The sequence below is a fragment of the Harmonia axyridis genome, chromosome 4 (genome assembly GCF_914767665.1).
Source record: "Harmonia axyridis chromosome 4, icHarAxyr1.1, whole genome shotgun sequence".
NCBI lineage: Eukaryota > Metazoa > Arthropoda > Insecta > Coleoptera > Coccinellidae > Harmonia > Harmonia axyridis.
Genome location: NC_059504.1, coordinates 34,866,764 through 34,887,976, shown reverse-complemented (window position 1 = coordinate 34,887,976; position 21,213 = coordinate 34,866,764). Strand labels below are relative to the sequence as shown.

Sequence of the window (21,213 nt, the reverse complement as noted above, 5' to 3'; positions counted from 1 at the left end):
AAAAAAACTTCAGAGCATGTTTGAGGAAGTTATGTAAGTAAAGAGCTGATTGAAGTAAATGATTTCGACTATTTCCCTCGTCTTAATTTCTACCAATTACAAACGCGCATTATTGAATTACAAATAGCTTCTAGATGGAAAAACTATGTCACACCACCTGTCAGCAATTTTTTACAGATTACCCGTGCTAAAACTTCTAAAATACTGGTGTGTTCACGATAAGATTTTGTTTAAGATAATTTTGGCGACTCGCTCGTCAAGGGTCCCTTTTCTCTTTTCTTCCTTAAGATGGCGCTGTACAAAAAATTAACCAATCAACGGCATCATTTCAAAATTTCAATTCGTTCTGTTAAAAATTGATCGACTTTCAACCTCAGAACGAATTTGACAGAAAAACGAGATGAGCGTCACAAGAAACGATGCGGAAATTAAGTGGAAACGGACCAATATCATTACAATCCAAGAAGGCTGATCCCTTTAAAAGTCGCCACTTTGATCTTAAGGTTTTTCAATATTAAGTGAGCATACCAGTATTTAAGGAATCTTATCCTTGGCTTAACATGACAGCTGTCAACAAAAATACCTTTGATAACAAGTGATATCTACATATGTTTCGTAAGCTATGTGTATGCAAAATAATATGTTTCTCATGAAATAGTCTCGTCGAATACCATTCGGGCATCTAATTTTTCCTGTGAAAAAATCTAAAAAACACTATGCAAAGTAGTATTTTTTTCAACAAAAAGAATTCGTGTAGGTGCAAGTTTTTGTTGACATTAGCACTCATGCTCCTTGGTGAAATATTACTTAGTAGTTTTCGAATTCTTTTCGGAAAGATTAGATGCCAAGTCACACTTGTCAAGCTGAAGACACTCCAGATATAAAAAAATTGATATCTCAGAAACTATTCGTCACGTATTACATTTAGTGAAGGGTTTTCCAATAAGATGTTTCGTTTTGAATAGCCCGCTATTTGGACAGCTGTCACTTTAGAAGCTCTCGTTTTTCGACATTTAACAAGTTAAAACTACGCCATTATCCAAAATAGAAGGATGCTCGTCTCAACAATGCAATGATATTATTAAAATGCACTAAAAAAATGGTGAAAACTTTGCAGTCTCAGTTCGCGAATCTTCAGCATTTTTGGTTAGACGTCAAGCATCTTCTTGGCCATCAATAGTGAAGCTGGTGGAAAATTGGAGCTGTTGGGAGAAGTTAGTGATGTGAAGAATCGAAGCCGTGTGGTATTGCTCAAGAACAACTGAGAATATTGTTACTGTGGCTCAAGAGCAACTGAGAATATTGTTACTGTGGCCCGTATACTGTTGACAAAAATTCAGGTTTGTCGATTCCTCGGCAATCTTGGGAATAGGGAAATTCACAAACGACATAATACGGTGTACCGTATTTTGCATGAAGACTTAGGCCTTGAAACTTTTAAAGTTAAAGCTAACACAAGAACTCAAGCTGTTCGATCACCTGCAAAGTCGTATCTTCACTGATTGGTCTTCGAAAAGCATCAAAATGATTCTCATAAAAAAATCATCTGCAATGATGTGGCCCATTTTCATTTCGGAGTATTTCGGAGCATTCGGAGTTCGGAAAATTCCAGAATGATTATTGAAAAGCGGTATTTGAGCTGGTGGTATGATTACTTATTCGAAAATGAGGCTGGTGAATGGATTGCGCTACCGAGCTATGATTTATGATTCTTTATAATCGGGTTTGAAAAGTATTGATGTGGACGACATTTATTTTCAACAAGAAGGCGGTACGCACCACGCAAGTAAAGTAACAATCTCAATTTTGCATAAAAATCTTTCTAGCCATATTATTTCTCAAAGAGATGATCACAATTGACCAACGAGATCTTGAGATTTAACACTTTTAGACTTTTTTTGGAGCAACCTGAAAGATAAATTCTTGAATATGGAATTGGTGAAGTTATCGAGTACATACAGCCGCAAATGTGCGAATAAAAAATTTCATTAGAAGGATATGGTGGTTGCCGTGGTTACCACTTGTTTGATATCGTTTCCCATCGTTAATGGTATACCTTCCTCTTTACAATGAATTAAACATTAATTGATTTCTTTCAAAATATTATTATTCAATATCAAAACGAATCTCTTATTGGAAAACCCGTTATGAGTTTATTCGAATGGTGATGAGAATTTCATTATGAACCTTCAATTGTAGAATGTAATAATTGAATCCAGGTGTTTTTATCACGTTGAGCCGATCTCCCCTCCTTATGCACCCAGTTGATGATTTTGATGCATGTCTAGAGTACATTCCCCATATCCTTATATTCAGTCAGAGTAATAAAACGCAAAAATCCCCTTTTTTATCAATTGGAGTAGAAGAAGATAACCGGTATTCCTGGTTCTAGATCTCCCAGCTTTAACATCCAGTTTTCCAGTCTTTGTATCCTACATGAGATATTCTAATGATGGGAAAGGGCTTGTTTAGTTACGGTCAATGAATCTGCGAGATGTGTATGTAATACCTATCTTCTTATAGCTATGCCTCTTATTCTGTATTATCCAAACTCTTCACCGAATCAGGAGACGCCTTACTACCATTTAATCTAATTACTTCTAAAATGAAACAATTGACGCACAAATGTTTGCGATAATTGTTTCCATGGGCGCCCGCAGAAATTTTTCTCAGGGGGGGCAAAATAAAAATTATTGAAAAACGAGAAAAAAGGCGTCCATGATTGTCATTGAAAACCGGAAAATTGTTGAGAATCCATTACTTTCCTTTTTTCCATGCCCTTTGGATTGAGAAAGTAATATTGAGTGTGTTGTGCTGAAAAATGAGGCAATCAATATCTCAGGGGGGCCACGGCCCCCCTTGGCCCTCCCCTGCGGGCGCCCATGATTGTTTCGACAGCACTGTGGCTTCACCAGGTTTCATTTCAACTGACAAAAAAACTGAGCTCTTAGACAAAAAGTGACAAAAACATGAACGTTGACTGAAAAAACATGTTAGTATTCATGTTTTTGCAGTCAACGTTCATGTTTTTTGTTACTTTTTGTCTTTACAGCTACATTAATGTTCGGCATTTGCGGCCTGGAATTTCCAAACTATCTCTAGATATTTTGATAATGGGATTATGTTTGTTCATTCAGAAGAATATTTTGAGAATTATAGTATTTATTTCAAGAGATTCTGCGAGGGTTAGTCTAGTGCTTTCAATTGCAGAATTCCGAATTTATTATTAAAGGTATGGTCCCAATATTTGAATTATTTGCATATGTTGAGAGTGAAATAGCAGATGTATGACTTCTTTGATATTCGTGTACCCTCTTCTTGAAAGATCTTCCTGTTTGTTCAAAATAAACCACAGGGCAATCAATGTAGACATCGGCTTTATTCTCTTCATTAGTTTTATATAATTATATTCGAAGAAAATTCCCGAATTATTAATGGTATGCGAAGGATAGTATGCAATTAATTTTTTTTTTTCAAGTATTCAGCAACACTTTCTATTTTCCTCGTCTCAATTTCCGCTAATCATAAACGCGCAATTTTGAATTATAAATGGTTTCTAGATGACAAAATTGTACCTGTCAGCAATTTCGTCGACTATCCGCCATAGCTCTTGTCACCAAAAATTGCAATACCATATACAGGGTGTTTCCTAAACATGCGGCAAAAATTCAGGGAGTTGTTCCTTGGACTATTTTAAGCATGTTTTGTCCTTGGATGATTTTTGAAAAACCTCTTTGTTTCGAAGATACAGGGCGAACAACATTTTTCATATTTTTAAAATTAATAATAGTTTAAATAAAAATGCGTACCGCACTGTATTTACTAAGTAGGTACAATTTATTTTTAAATTTGTTTAACAACATTCCAATTACTGAAAACGGACAGTTTTTTGACTAAAAATTGATAAGTGCAGATGGTAAAGGAATACAGATTAAACACGGTTTTCATTGCTGAGTGTAACTTAATAAGAAATGATCCTGGTGTTTTTGAAAGGGTTCGGCAGTCAATGAGGAGAAGATTGGATGCTTGTATGCTGGCTAGAGGTGGTCATTTTCAACAGTTTTTGTAGGTTGAGTTGAATTTTCATGTAATTTTTCATAATAAAATGTTATTATCTGAAATTTTGTTTCCCCTATATCTTCGAAACAAATAGGTTTTTCAAAAATCATCAAAGGACAAAATATTCTTAGAATAGTCCAAGGAACAACCCCCTGAATTTTTGCCGCATGTTTAGGAAACACCCTGTATAATTGAGTTTGTAGTACTCTTTCAGTTTTCAAATTAATACCTACATATTTATTATGAAGGCATGTATTCAGAAATCCACGTTTTCGATTCGGAATTTTGTTTTCACCAGCACTCATGCTTCTTGTTTGAATATTACCTATACATAGCAACGTGTTTTTTCGGAAAATTCGGATGCTCTTATGATATTACCTACGATAACCTCATCAACTTGTCAATATCGATAGAAAAAATTGCTAAATATTTGAAAAGAAAATATAACTGTACAATATCCTTTAAGAGCTATTAATAACTTAGAAATTATTATGAAAAATAATAAAGATAGAACTGATAAGGTGAGTAAATCCGATGTCTACAAGTTTACTTGCAATGAAAGTCCTATGGTTTATATTGGGCGAACAGGAAGTTATTTCAAGAAGAAGATACGCAAACGTCACAAACATTGAAGAAGTTGTTCATCTGATAGTTCACTTTCAATATATGCAAATGATTTAAATGATTAGGACCATACCTTTAATAATAAATTTGAAATTCTGCATGTGGAAAATGAAAGCACTAGACTAACATTCCCAAAATACCGTGAAATAAATAGTATAATTCCCTAAACATTCTTCTGAAAGAAGAAACATGTAAGTTCATCAGCATTATTGAATGTCTTAAAAAATCCCAGGCAGCCTAATGTTCCATATACCCACGAATATACCTGCAAAATTTCGCTAAAATCCCTTTTTAGTATTCATGTTCTTTCGGCTAACGTTCATATTCAAGGGCGTAGAGATGCGGGGGTACTGGGGGTAATTACTCCCCCAAGATTTTCAAAATATAGAATTTTAGAAAACTCGCAAAGACGAAGAAGAAAAATTCCCTCATAAAATGAACAAATAATAATAATTTCACTCTCCTTTGAAATCGACACGTTAATAAAAAATCGGACCCTTTAACGGTTTAAGAGTTTATTATCGCTTTCAAAATGAGTACTTTTATTGCATTATAAGCTCGTCTTTGTCCGAGGTTTATTATTTCTCTTCATCTGTCTGGTTTCTCGGCATGGTCCCTTATTTGCCATCTGTGATTTAGACATGCACTTACTCGTTGTTTTCGGTTTATTGTATCATTCTCGTCACAAAATTTCAATATTTAGTTATCAAAGAACTGAGTTCGCATCGAAAAATTGTCTGGGCTGTGTTCTACAATTTATTGTAATTCATTCAAATTGCAATTTATTTGTGAAGACATCAGTTTTGAATTGAATATATCTACAGGGTGTTCCTAAATTGGAGGTACAAATGAAAATGACGGATTTCTCGGACCATTTCGAGAAAAAAGGTCCTATAACATGAGTCTCCAAACACTTTGTTTTTGAAATACAGGTGTTCAAGTTTTTCACTCATAGCACCTTCCCTTCCCCAAGATATTTAACTTAAATTTGTTCAGATATTTCAATTTGAAGTTTTTATCATGTCATATCACCCAATTTTGAATGCAAATCACAGGGTGATTTTTTTTCTGGATGAATGCCCGCTTCTTTCCTCCAGAATTATTTTTTTTGTGAACCACTGGTAGTTTAGAAAAATTTAAAAAGAAACTCTGCTTCATTACTTTTTGGTTTGTTGTAGTTTTTTCGTATTTGCAATCGATTTTGAGAAAAATATTCAAACAGCTCTCTATAGTGATTCCCAGGAAAATCCAAATTATTATAAAGATCCAGTTAGGTAGCTGTGATAAATAAATTAATTATAAGTTTTGGTACTCATTAACTACTCTGTAGCGAAGATTAATAGAGTCGATAAACTGGTTGAGCATCACAAGAAAGTAGATCTACAAGAAACACCTTGTATCTCGAAAACAAAGCGTTTGCGGGCTCATATGTTTATGGGTCATTTTATTTTTGAAATTACCCAAGAAATCTCTCATTTTCCTTCGTAACTCCGATTCAGGAACACCCAGTTCAAGATAAGAACAATTGAATTGGTAATAAAAAAAAAATTATTTCGAGTAATTTGGTTCAAACTTCGTTATTAAACCTATTTTTCTCACATTATAGATATGAGTAACAATATCGTGAAAATTTTTTTCTCGATTACCCTCCCCGCAAAAAAAAAAGATCTACGCCCTTGTTCATTTTCCTCTCAAGTATAACAGAACACGACAGATAGAATACCTACTGACAATGAACTGACAAGTGTATTTATGCTTGTTTCTAAGCAAACTTTTTTTATTGATTAATCATATCAATAGACATGTATGAAACTTTTGAAGTTATTCATTTCTGAATAATTGAAATCCGACATATTCCTATAATGTGTTTTCGTTAATAGTACATGACATTTCACAATGGCGATGTTTGTCGTTAAACTAATAAATAACCCTGTATAAGTTAGTCTACATGTTCTGTTTTATTATCAGTCGAAATGTAAGCTAATGAAGCCACACAGCATTGACGAAACAATCATCACAAACGTTAAAAGATTAGTGGAAATTACTTTGTCTTATTTTACCGTCCAAAAAATGAAACTCATCTGATTTAAAGTTCAACATTTTCCATTCAATTATTACTAACGCCCATACATTCCTCAAATGTATTAGAAGTTGTTGACAGAAAAAGCTTCGACCTGATATTTATTAACATTGCTATTAATATTCAGTGGAAAGCTGCGTTCTCCATTCATAAACTTAATAAGTGAAGCCACTACACTACAATTCATTAATGCAGAATAAGCCGATTTATCCGTTTTTTTCCGGAACTCCCTCATAATTTATAACGAATAGATTCTCGTTGACCGTTGACGTATATCAGATTATATCCGAATACAATTCCATCTCAAAGTTCACGTAAGATGAACGTAGAACACAGGAAGGTTGCAATGCAACAAGCTGTTGATTCAATGTTGACGGCTTGATATTAATGAGTGTTGTATTTCTTGTGAGAGAAGACAGTTGTTGAACAGAATCATTAGTACCTAGCACTGTGGTAGGTCTCTTCACCAGTTTCATTACATTCATTCGACTTCAATATTTGAAGTTTCTTATGAATTGCCATGGTGTCGTTAACATATTGAGAGACGTTGTTTGGTGTTAAGTGAGTATTGTACGGACAGCACTCAGGAAGAGTGTTTTTTTTTGTTGAGTCATGTCAGGTAATCTGACTTGCAAATTTATTATTTTGTAAAAGAATTAGAAGAGGCGATACTGTGAACATTTTTTTTCATAACTCTCCTACATAAGGATGTGAATAATTTGTTTTCTGCAACATGATTGATACAAATTGAAAATTCAATATATCAATTTTTAAAAAAGAGCGTCTGCATGCTGATGGCCACGGTTGATGGTACACAAATTCAACGATCCACCAATTGGTACGACTAACAGAAAGTATTGAGGAGCAAATAAAGCTCTCTACAGACAATGGTGCAATATTTCTGGACATAGAAAAGGCATTTGATAAAATGTGGCATCAAGGTCTTCTTCTTCTTCTTCTTGCTTATATGAGCTGGTAGTTCATATAGGTAGGCGTCTGCCTGTTAATATTTAATCAGCCTCTTCCGAAGTCCAGCATCAAGGTCTGATTCACAAAATTGAGTTGACAAAATTTCCAACCAAACTTACGAAAATAATAAAGTCATAACTCGCAAATAGAAAATTTAAATTGAAGATTGATAATACCAGATTGACGATTAGAGAAATTGAAACAGGAGTTTCCAAGGGTCGGTGATAGGACCGCTGCTTTTCAACTTATACATGGCAGACATACTAAAAACGAATAGATGAAAGATAGCGCAGTTTGCAGATGACAGCGCTATCACAGTAAAACACGGAAACCAATAACTAATCAGTAACAGATAGACTTAGATAAATTGATTGAATACTTGAATTGATTGAATACTTCAAGAAATGGAGATTCAAAGTGAATACGACGAAAACAGTTGCAATATACTTCAGAGGAACAAGAAAGAGAAAGCGGGAAACATTAAAATAGAAAACCAGATGATAGAATGGCGTAAGGAACCAAAATACCTAGGAGTAACTCTAGATGAAAGATTGAATTTTAGCAAACAGTTAAAAAAATACATGAAAAAGTCAAGGCAATTGCCGAAAGACTCTTCCAGCTACTCAACTCTAGAAGTGAACATAAAAAACAAGATGAAGATAATAAATATAATGGTAATACCAAGCATTACGTATGCAGGAGTAACCTGGTATAATACGAAAGACACAATAGATCAGTTGCAAAGTACACTGAATACAATAATCAGAACAGCGATTGACGCCCCATGATTGATATTAGCAACCAACAAATCAGAGAATAATTGAAAATTGAAAATATTTCGGAAATAGAAAACAAACGAATAGAAAAGACAAGAGAGCATGAGAAAAGGGAATTAGGAAAGATAAAAAAAGTGACACAAGAAAGGAGAAAAGTCCCAAAAAAGCAACAGTAGAAGATTGGATAGATTATAGTAGAGGCAGAAGGAAATAAATTCAAGTCCTCAAATAAAAAAAAGACCTATAATGGTTGATGGTTCCACTGGACTAGACTACGGAGGAACGAAACGTATGGTTTTATTGAAAAATTTCATTTCTTAATTTGGGACCACAACTCTATCAATATGGAATATTTTCAGCGCTACTTATGATATCAAGAACTACTAACAACTTCGATATTTTTAATATAACACTATATCTAGTATATCAACACTTTTCAGTTCGCTTCGCTGTAGTCTCTTGATCATTTCTGTATCAACTTCCTCATTTCTATCTCTAGAGGTTTTGGAGTAATTGATTGATTCACTATTTTTTTCGTGAAAAACAGCTCCAACTTCGGTACTTCGAATCCCAAATAGCTGATATAATTACCAATATCCCGCGTATCATTTAGGTATACCGAAATACTTTCCTAATCATAAGGGTCGTTCGAAATCCAAGGATTCAGACGAGAAATACTAAAACGATAGAAAAAGCGTTTCTTTGAATGGAACTTGTATAATATCAGAGGTATTGAAAGCGAACGAAATGTCCATATGAATGATATGGTTCCTTATATGAAGTGTAAGGTTTTAGTAAGTAATAATATAAGGGCATCTAATTAGTAATTTTTACGAAGAAATTCGAAAAAACCCGTTGCTGAGTATTATTTTAACAAGAAGCATAAGTGCTGGTGACAATGAAAATCCAATTCAAAGACGAGGATTTTTGCACCTGTACGAAAGCTTTTTTTCAAAAGAATATTACTTTTTATTGTTTTTTTTTTTCGATTTTTTCAGAAGAAAATCAAATGCCCAAATGGTATGTAACAAGTCTATTTCATGAGACCAGCAGCTGTCAAGTTTTTGCTGATAGTTGCAGTCATGCACTTTTCTATCTAGAAACCATTGTAATTCAAAATTGAGCTATTGTGATTGATGGAAATTGAGACGAGGGATTTAGTCGAAAGAAACGTATTCATAAATTGTCATTAAACATAGAAATTATCTTATTCGATTGTGAAGTCTTGTTGAATCATTGATGAAGATTTGATTGAGAGATGAATTTTCAAATAAGAGGTTTCATTTTGTTGCTATCTCGGCATCATATTTGATGTTTTTTGACCTTTGAAGGTGAAAACTACGTCAATACTGAAACGATATACGCTTCAATAGCGCATTAAATTGGCAAAATTCGCTACAAAAGTGGAGAAAATTTTGCAGTCACATTTCAAACTAAAGCACTTTTGGGTCGTCGTGGAGCACCTTCTCTGGCGGCAATAGTGAAACTAGTGGAAAAATTTGAGCTGTTAGGACAAGTTAGTAATGCTAAGAATCGAAACCGCGTGCGTCGCTCAACAACTGAGAATATTTCTGTTGCCAAAATCCAGCTTTGTCGATTCCTCGTGGATCTTGGACATTAGTATTTTTAATGGTGGGTATAAGAAGGTTTTGACGTGGACAGAGTTTATTTTCAACAATAAGACTGCGCTAAGTACCACTCAAGTAACGAAACAAACCGAAGAAAAGTTTCCTGGCCGTGTGAACATAATTGACTACGGAGTCCTTGTAATTTAACACTTTCAGACTTTTTTCTTTGGGGCTACGTGAAAGATAAGGTCTTTGACAATGTTTCATAATCGTGGCCAGACTTTGAAGATGGAATTTGTGAAGTCATCAAATTTGCAAATTGGTCATAGAAAATTTCATGAAAAAGTTATGGTGCTGCAACCGTAGCCTTGGCGGCCATTTGGCTGAAATCTTTTTCATCGGTATATAATTGCATACCTTCCTCCTTACAATGAAATAAAATTTAAGCAAAATTTCGTTTTTTCTTGATTAAAATGAAACCTCTTAGTGAAATACCCTGTAGAAGTAAAACATTAACTTACTTTGGAATAATCGAAGCCGTGTTTAATTTTCTTTCCATTCATATTAATGGAGTAATTGTAATACTTGGAGTTCATAATTAGGCCACCCCATTCTCTCCAACCGGGGGGTATATAGGATCCATTGTATTTATTCAAGTATTTTCCAAAATAACCTGAAAAAAATGAATTGAATATATACATGCTCAATAACAATTATACTAGTTGTGAAAGGTAGAAGAAAGTTTAAGAGAAGCCAACAAAAATCAATTTCAAGTTTCTAGATTCTTCAGTTCGAGAGTTATCGAGTTTACGACCGCACCGAATCGGACGGACATACATATTTATATTCGAGGACGAATTCCTCATAAGTAAGTTGAATCTCATCGTTTGAGACCATACACGATTATTCAAGCGTTCAAAAATGGTCATATTGGTATTTTGAAAGCATATAGTAAAAATTCAAAATAATATTTGGAATCTGTGGTCTCTACCTGCCATATTTATTAGCTTGTTATTCGCCATAACCGCTTCTGTTACTCCCACACAGTGTGCTTTGCCTACTATACCATTTAGTTGTTACATTGTTCCACGTTCATAATTTTTTTTACACAATACTTCAATGGAAACAATTTGTTCTCTTCAATTTCAAAAGGTATGTATTTAAATGAGCACAGAAGAAATTGAGATTTTATACATATTTCGCTCAGAGTTGGATGAAGATCTGATTTTCGTTCCAAATTCCATGAGAAAAGCTCTCGTAGTTTTCGAGTAAAGCTCTGGAGAGTGAAAGAAAGATTTTTTTAATTCTAGGGATTCTATACATTTCAAAACGTGAACTGTAAAAATTAAATTAATTAATTACTTTTCTCGAATCCCAAAGTATCTTTTTGGAATAATAAACTAAAAATGAACAAAAATAGACTTAAGATTGTTAGGAGCAAACATTCTTTACATCAACTGAAAATCAACAACATTCCCCAATCGCTAAAACGGAATTTTCAAGTCTTGATCAATTGAGTGTTCTAGCTAGCATTCCTATCGTTCCTATACTTAGTGGGAAACTGATTCCTGAGGAATGCCATATGTGTTTAACCTTCTGCAATGTCCTGAGATAGAAAGGTCTGTTTGAAACCGCTGCCATGGATAAGCTTGCAAAGAATCAATACAAATACTAATTACTGGTTGAATAGTTGCACAAAGGTATTTCTAGATTATTCAGATTATTGTTAGTTCATTTGGAAATTCCAAATGCTGGAATTCAAAGCTAACGAACGTAGATAATTCAATCGAATAATAAATTATCTTGGTACGATGAAAATTAATTAACCTACCGAAGGCAATTTTTCCCTAGTCTCTATTGACTTTTGTTAAATAACAAAAATGGAATTCCGTAGTTATTTCACTTTATCGGGTGTCCCAAATTCGTTGCCTACTGAGGGGAACTCAGAAACCCTTCAAGCAAAAAAAGGATGGCACATTTTTAGGCTTGATTTTTCAGAGAATAATTTGGTGAAAACCGCAGGCTCATAAATTCAATTGTTTTCAAGCTACATGAGAAAATTGGAAAATTGCGTGAAATGAAAAGTTCTCATAACTTCTTTATAAGTGGTATTTTAACATGAAACAAACACATTGTACAGGCGGGATCTCAATATATCGCTTTCTGCTAGACTCGTTCTGATGAATTATAATATGGGTGTATGTTTAATTTTGCCTACTGATAAACTTGAGCAATTTTTTCGAAGCCTCAATTTACCCTGATAATTTCAAGTCTGGCGAATTTCGTTCTAGATATTGTATGCGCGACGGTATTAACTGAATTGATTTTGACGAATTCTACTTGAATGAGTCGACTCAAACAGTCATTTTATCAATTCTGAATAAATCTTGTTAAAAAATTCGAAAAATATAGATATTTGGAGAAAATGATGGATTTCAGAGCCCTGAAATAATCATGCGGGCCAAAGTATTCTTCGAACATATTGCTCATTCCATATTCCGCAATTGTATATTCTAAAACAAGTTGCAGAAAGATCTCCTATTCCAACACGAATGCGAAATTCGAAAACGAGCGACGAAGGAGTGAGTTTTCGAATGAGTGTTGAAATTGTCTTCTGCAACGAGCATGAGACGATATTTTCACTATGTCATTCGATATTTTGATGAAATATAGTCGAAATTCAATGCAACATTCAGATTATACATTGACAATAGAAATGTCTTGAAATTTGATAGGATCGTAAGTCAGTGTAGACAACCACAAAATGAAAAATATAACTGAAACAATGCTGTAATGAACTCATTACAACATTGTTTTTAGTACTGTAATGAACTCATTACGATACTGAGTGTTGTAATTGCCTTCTGCAACTTGTATTAGACGATATTTTCTCTATTTCATTCAAGTTTTGTGAAATATTGTCGAAATTCAATGAAAAATTCAGATTATATATCCTAGTGACTTTTGTATTTATCTTGGCAGTTGGTGTGAATGTTACGAAAATTGACAGATTACGGAAATGGGATATGAATCGTACGTTTCGAATTCTGAAATAATATACAATTACGCATTAAATTCGTGATTTATGTCTGACGAAATCAATTAAACACCACCAGAATTAAGAGAAATTGCGAATAATGTTGCAAATCATTTCACTATATCCAAATTATATTGACAATTATTGACATTTGTTGAAATTTGATAGGATTGGAAGACAGTATAGACAACCACAAAACGAAAAATATAACTGAAAACGATGCTGTAATGAGTTCATTACAGCACTGTTTTTAGAACTGTAATGAACTCATTACGATACTGAAATAGAGAATAGTAATTTACGTAACAAGTCCGGAAAATGGGGTTTTTTTAGACGAATAGACAAAATTCCAGGACGAGCGTAAGCGAGTCCTGGAAGTCTGTGAGTCCAAAAAAACCATTTTCGGGCGTGTTGCGTACATTTTTTTTTCGGCTACCAAGTAAAATAACACTATCGCTGCTGCTTTCCATATTTTATTGCGATTGCGATAAAAAAACATGAAAATTTTTGACAACTAATTTCATATGAACTGTCAGCCGGTTATCTCGGTTGCTGTGGATTCTATGATTCTTTTCCGGCCTAGTCCGGGAAGTACGTACTTCCCGGACTAGGCCGGGAAATGCTACTTTCTCAAAGAAAAAGCGTCCGGGAAGTGAGCACTTCTCGGACGGTTGCCGAAAAAATATTTTTTGAAACTGTAAACAGTTCACTGAGAAGTATCTGATACCAAATCACTGCCTTTCTCGAATTTTTTTGAACTTGAGTTAGGTTTTCGAGTGGACTACACTTAAGGTATTATCATGTTTGTACCTATATAGAAATTATTGCATCAATAATAAACATTGCTCTTATAATAGAATATTTCACAGATGTAATGAGTATACGAGAGCAATTTAGAAGTTAAACACCATTCTGCTGAAGATTTAAAATTTTTTTGCATTAAACCCATATCATTAGGTTTTGACTGGTATTTGATGTATCAACGCAAACGAGAGAATTCCTCAGTGTAAATGCCGGATATTCGCTGAAATGAAGAAAATAGAATAGTTTGTTCGATTATCATGCTTTGTAATACACTGAATATAGAAGAACAAAGGAACTTAATTAGTTTAACTTTTAGTGACTAATTTGCGGTGACTACAAACCGACCTATTCGGTGGCCGGAGTTGACGATTATGCTCTTTTCTTCGAAATCAGGAAGTGGAAACAATTTCAGATATGCCCTACTCTGTCAAATTAAATGTAGCCGATTGAATGCAGGTAGATAACCCAATCCCCCATTATGGTAAACGGAAATAGCTGTGGCCTGGCTTTTCTCATTACCGGGAAACAATTTCATGTCTTTTTACAGACTTTGATGTAAGGGAACGGCGTTCCGTACTTATTCAAGAATGGAAACAGTCTAGCCTCACAATCTCTGAACCTCCTCAAGATTTGTGATTGTTTCTTATAACGATTGTTTTTTTTCGAGGTATATAACTTCAAGTTGGCATTACTGTTCAAGATGGCGACCGATTTAACAGCTGTTAAGTGATTTATTCTCAGTTTTGTTTGGCAATTAATCATGAATAGACTCACGCCTGAACAACGCTTGCAAAAAGTGCAATTTCATTTCGAAAATAATTGTTCTGTGTGGAATACGTATCGCGCACTACGTCCATTTTATTTTGTTTAGCTATGAAGCGCACTTCTGGTTGAATGGCTACGTCAACAAACAAAATTGCCGCATTTGAAGTGAAGCTAATCCTCGAGTGTATGTCGAAACACCGTTACATCCAGAAAAACTGACTGTTTGGTGCGCTTAATGGGCTGGTGGAATCATTGGTCCGTACTTCTTCAAAAACGATGATGGCCAGAACGTTACAGTCATTGTGGTCGGTTTAGAGTCATGATTACCAACTTTTTCATTCCTGAATTGAAAAACCATGATGTCTAGTAGCTGTGGTTCCAACAAGACGGCGCAACATGTCACACAGCTCGTGCTACAATCGATTTATTGAAAGACACGTTTGGTGACCGCCTAATTTCACGTTTTGAATCTGTGAATTGACCTCCAAGATCTTGTGATTTAACACCGCTAGACTAGTTTCTGTGGGGCTATGTAAAGTCATTGGTCTATGCAGATAAGCCACAAACCCTTGACCATTTGGAAGGCAACATTCGTTATTGCCGATATACGGCCACAAATGTTGGAAAAAGTCATCGAAAATTGGACGTCCAGATTGGACTACATCCGAGCCAGCCGTGGCGGTCATATGCCAGAAATCATATTTAAAATGTAATGCATCAAGATTATCTTGCGGATAAATAAAATTCATGTCAATCGAATAATCCATCGTTGTTTTATTGCAATTTAAAGTTCTATAGCTCTAAAAAAACACCCTTGAGGAGTGCTTTTATCGGTGCTTCTAGAATAGGTTAGAATGGGTTCAGCAAGAATTTGGTGATATCACAAAGCAGAGAAAAATAAAATATTCTGAGAGAATTGTGGCAACTACATATTACCAGAGAACCGAATCATTCGAATATTTTTCAATTTTTCAATGAATCGAACATAAGTGGAAAATTACAAGCATAGTATACAATAGGCAACAACTTTGCTTCCATCGTTTTTTCCAAAATTCGAGGCTTTATTGTGAAAAACTGGTTATACAAATGTATAACCAGTTTTTTTATGATTCAAAGTATTGTCCATCGCTGGCCATTACTTTATCCCATCTTTCGGGAAGCGTACGAATAACTAATTGTTATTATTATTTACTTCTTCATAAGACCAAAAGTGCAGGTCATCCAGGCGTGTGCATTTGATGGAAACAAGTAATAGTCCGAGGAAGCAACGTTTGGAGAATACGGCGGGTGCGGTGATAGGACTTCCCATTTCAACGTTTCCAAGTATGTCTTGACCACTTTCGCAACATGGGTTCGAGCATTGTCATGCTGTAAAATCACTTTATCTTATCTGTCTTTGTATTGCGGCCGTTTTCATGAAATAATATTTGACACTGCTTGGAATAAAACTCGATTTATTGATAAAAAAAAGTAACATAGTAAAATAAATTAATAAAAATATGAAAATATACTCTGAAATTATATAGCCTGAAGTCTGATACATATCACAAAATGATATGGACCCTTTTAAATTTTTGGAGGCAAATGATTCTATGGCCTACTCGTTTTCTATATGTATTCCTCTATGAATCGACATTAGCGTCAACCCATTCAGTCTTTTCTGGGCTGTGGAGTCTCTCAGGAGTTTAATGGAGGAAAAGGATATTTCTGAAGTAGTAGTGGTAATAGTCAGAGTGGTCAATATTTTCAGAAATTTATAAATATTTCGAAATAAGTCCTGATAAAATTCTCTGAGTGTTTCAATAGCACAGGTCGGTTGGGATGAAACAGGTATATTGTCACGGTTGAATTTCGTCGTTAGAAACGATATTTTACTACAATGAAGGAAATAACAAACCAAAGAAAAAGTCTCGGAAAAAGTAGTTATAGTCACCCGTGTCGAGTCTTTGAATGAATTAGTTTTCAGTCTTCTGTATGAGTGTTATACATTATTTTCTCCAATTGAAAAATTTTTTACTATATAAATATGAATACACTATATAAATGGAATATTTACATAAATATCATTTAGAAATTCCTGCATTGAAAAATATTGGATGAACAGTTATCTGAATCACAAATGAAACAGATAAATATATAAATCCGTAAGAGGAGAGTTCCTAGTACCAACGTAAAATAAACAAAAATAACTATGAAATATGCGTGATTCTGAAATATTCTCCAACGATTTTGTTCTTTTTGTTCTACAAGGTATGGCAGAATGAATGGATCTGCTATAGAATTATTAAAGAAAAATAAGGAAATTACTGACGAGAAGTGAGAACTCAGAAACTGGTGGGAGCTACTTGATTGATGCATCAATTGCGCCCTTGGAGACCAAAGAATAGTATATAGTTGTATGTGGTTTCCAAGAACGCAATCGGGTTATTATTGAACGAACGCTCAAAAGCTTCTGACTTCACGTCAATGCTTTCATTTTTTTGTGTATTTCGGAGAAAACGAAATGTTGGAAATCTGAATATTTCCGTAATGAATTAATAAAATCATATGACAGTGCAATTGGGTTTTCATGAAGAATGCGTCAAAAGGGGCAAAAAAAAACGAAGGCCCCAGTGGGAAATAATTCTCCTAATTATCATTCCATTCACCGTTATATTTAAAATACTTTGTTTGAGTGGAAGTTCCCATCAGCGAAGAGATGCAAAGCCGAGAAGAGTTTTCTCCCCTACCTTAAGAGGCTGAAGTTGGATATTAATTATGATAATAATAATAAATTATTAGGCTGAAATCAAGGGAACAAATATAAAATTTATTTTTTGAAAACTAACGAAATCGAGAAATATGATGCTAATCGTTAATATGATACCACATAGAATATTTGACCCTTTTTTTCGGATTTTCAAAGGAATGATATTGATGATGATTATTTGATTTTTTCATTCCTTCTGAATATTCGTTTTCTAATCAACGACTCTCAATCTCTTGTAAAATCAACATCCGGAAATTAATATTTCGAAGTATCATCGATTCGTACAAAACCATAAATCCTGTCATCGCCGGCAATTATCTATCATTTATAAGTCGTGAATCTCACCGCTTACGTCTGATCTGTTATCCAGTTATGAGATTCTGACGCCCACACACCGTATAGATTTTATGACTTATTTAACTCCATTCCGTTTCCAAACTCAAACACGTACCTAATTAAGGCTGGGTACAGACGTACATGCAACAGAACTTCGTACCGTAACACCTCCGCACAACAATTTTTGTTACGCGTTGAAGACACCATATTCAGAGATTTTTAGTGTATCATACCTTACATCGCTGCGTACATTCTATCGGTCCATAATATTCAGTTCATTTTTCTGTGTGAGGTGAATCGGAATTAGAGAAGATGAAGAATGCTGCAACAGGCTATATATTTATGCAATCACTTTTTTCTCGTATTATCTGCGTGAAACTGACAATACTTGCAAATTATATATTTTTTAATATTTTTAAAGTAGGTAATATCGGTTTTTAGTATCATAGAAAACCTCTTTATTTTGAAAAATTACAATGAATTCGTTCACTTCATATTTACATAAATACTTTCCAATTGTTTGAAAATAGAAGCTATCAATACAATCAAATTTGATTGTTATCATTTTAGTTCAATGTTTTCTTTTTTGTGAATATTTTATGAACTGTATTATTTGTTATGCCTAGAGGATAAGTACATTGTACCTTGTGCCAATGGCCTAGCTGCTGAGACACGTTAATTTGAAATCAATTCAGAAAAACTAAAAAAAAAAATTAAGAGCAATGTACAGGGTTTTATTAAATTGGAGGTACAAAGAAAAATGAGGGATTCTTTGGATAATTCGAAGAAAAAAAATCCTATAATTATGGAGCCGCAAACGCTTTATTTGGATATACAGAGTGTTTCTTGTAGTCCTACATTTTTGTGATTATTATATCAGTTTATCGAATCTTCATTAATATTCGCTACAGGTTGGGTAAAAAAGTACCGAAACTTAATTTATATATTCATCACAGCTTACTTAGTAGATTTTTATAATAATTCGGATTTTCTTGAGGATCACTAAAGAATTATTCGATTTTTTTTCTCGAGATCGGTAGCAAGTATAGTATATCCAAAGTCACTTGAACTAGTTTATAAAAACAATTGGCCAAATGTCCCTTTGATGTGGATACTGCGATCCACAAAATACCGGAGTTTATTCGAAAGTATTGTTAGGCAATAAATTCACTGGCCGCAAAGGTATTTCTAGAAACTTGGACAACCCTTGTATATTCGAAATATTCTGGCTCCCTACAAGTGACTTTGGATATACTATACTACAAAATCACCAGAAATCAAAAAGTGTATTAGGTGCTAGAACAAAGTTTTTTTTACATTTTTCTTAACTACTAATGGTCCACAAAAAAAAGTTCTGAACGAAAGAAGCGGCGGGCTCTGTTTTACAAAAAATATCACGCTGCAGATTTGTATTCAAAATAAGCATATCATATGAGGAAAACTTCAAATTGAAATATCTATGCCGAATTTAAGTAAAATAACTTGTGAAGGGAAGTTACTATGACAAAATTCTTGAAAAAAAAGGAAATTTTAAATCCTGTATCTCGAAAACAAAGGGATTATGAGCCCATTTTCAAAATCTAATTCGAAATAAATAAGATTATCTTTTATTACTGTCTATTAATATTTTTGTGAATCATTATAGCAAAAAATGTACAAATAATAGAAAATTGTTTCGTTGTATTGTAATATTTCTATTATTAGTCATGATATTTCAAGATTTTTTTGTTTTTTCTTGACAATACTAAATCTTATTATTGATATGAAATGTCTTATCTTCTCTTGAAAAGACAAGATGTCGAAATTTTGAAGAACTTTGCGACCCCTACTTTTTGGGCAGTATTTTTCGAAATTGTGTAGAACCGATATTCGTGTATTTCTCGTGGTACCAATAAATTAACTCTGTGATATTTCCCAAAAAATCCTTAATCTATGCGCAAAATGTTATATTTATCTCATAATTATTTCTGAGTGTAAGTTTTATTCATATCCAGTGTAGTATGGAGCAAGAAATAGAATGTGTAAAATACTTCACATATTTCCTTATAAATACTTGTCTTGGAAAATATGTCACTCACGTTTTGATTTCAGTTTAAAATTCTGGAATATTTTTTGTCTCAATTGCAGTGATTTCAAAAGGTACGATTAATGGCCAGTGGTAGGTACTGTCCAAAAAATAAACATTGATGAACTAATCAATTTTTATTCTCAATCTATGTTTATAATTTATTCCGATTGAACCATTTGCGAATGATAGGCGTTTAGTTGAACAAGAGATCAATTTGGTAAAATTATAACTTTTCGAGGGTAAGCATAGAGAAATCAAGAATTTCAATTTTCTAGTGTAATGTTCTGTGCTTGTGTGGTTCCAGTCAAAGCCATTGAACCTCTGCATTCAACATTGATCATTTCTTATATTCACAAATAAACAGTAAATCATATAAAAGCAGTCGGCGTGTTCGTTTTTACCCAGATGAAAAATTGCCATATTGGTCAATATTTACTCAAGGCATTAAAATGTGTTGGAGAACAAAAAACCTACAATGTTTCTAGAGAGGAAAACATAATGTGTGGGACATTATTGCGGAAGAAGTTAATAATAATAAAGAACATTTAAAGAGGGCGAGTTTCAGTTAGTTCCGAGTATTTCATATCCCAAAGGTCTGTTCAGTTAACCCTACATGAACTCAATGATTCAATTATGATCATTTCAGTATATGACGCCAAAAACAAGAAGGAATCTATCTATCTATGATCTACAACCGAGTTATTATCATATTTCAATTCATGTTCGATCAATTGCAGCAAATACATAACAGTATCCTTCGTGAGCCGAAAACGTCTAAAGAAAGTGTAGTTCCGAGTGTATGTAGTTCGATCTAGTTGAAGTGTTGTTTCCTATTGTACACTTTTCGTGGAAACCCGAAATAGATCAGTTCATAGATAGAGGAAGTATACGCAATTTTTACATGTCCCCAAGATGGTTAGATTAGGTTGTCGGATTGTGTTTTATTTTCAAATCCACAATTTTACTATATCGTTATGAATGTATATTATATTAAATGAAATATATTTATTTGAGTGATTCCCGATTAAAAATGAAAATTTGAATATTTGGGATCCGATTCCTTCCTAATTGTCGAATTTATAATAAGCAGAATATTTATTATTTTCTGTATCTACCTGCTGAAATCCAAAGTTTGGCAACTTTTGCTCTTGAAGTTTTGGCGCGCTTGAAGTTGAATTTCTGATATATTTCAATATAGGAATTTCAGTTCATATGAAACTTTGATTCACTATGGGACATAAGAAGTGCGTTCTTTGTGGAGAAATTAGCGAATTGAGTGAAATATCGTATCACTGATATGTTTTCATTTCCGCGCGCTTCATGTCAAATTTGAAAGTTCATGTTAGGGACAAAATTTGCCTACCGAAAATGACATATG

At 33.8% G+C, this 21,213-nt stretch overlaps 1 protein-coding gene across 2 annotated transcripts in view; it reads right to left on the bottom strand.

Moving 5' to 3' along the window:
• The window catches only part of LOC123677732 (extracellular sulfatase SULF-1 homolog), an 84,790-nt gene that overhangs the window by 32,172 nt on the left and 31,405 nt on the right, over positions 1 to 21,213 (bottom strand). For both annotated transcript variants that reach the window (XM_045614424.1, XM_045614423.1), the window contains one exon: positions 10,598 to 10,749. In XM_045614424.1, coding sequence (XP_045470380.1) covers positions 10,598 to 10,749 — 152 coding nt within the window. The remainder of the gene's footprint in view (positions 1 to 10,597; positions 10,750 to 21,213) is intronic.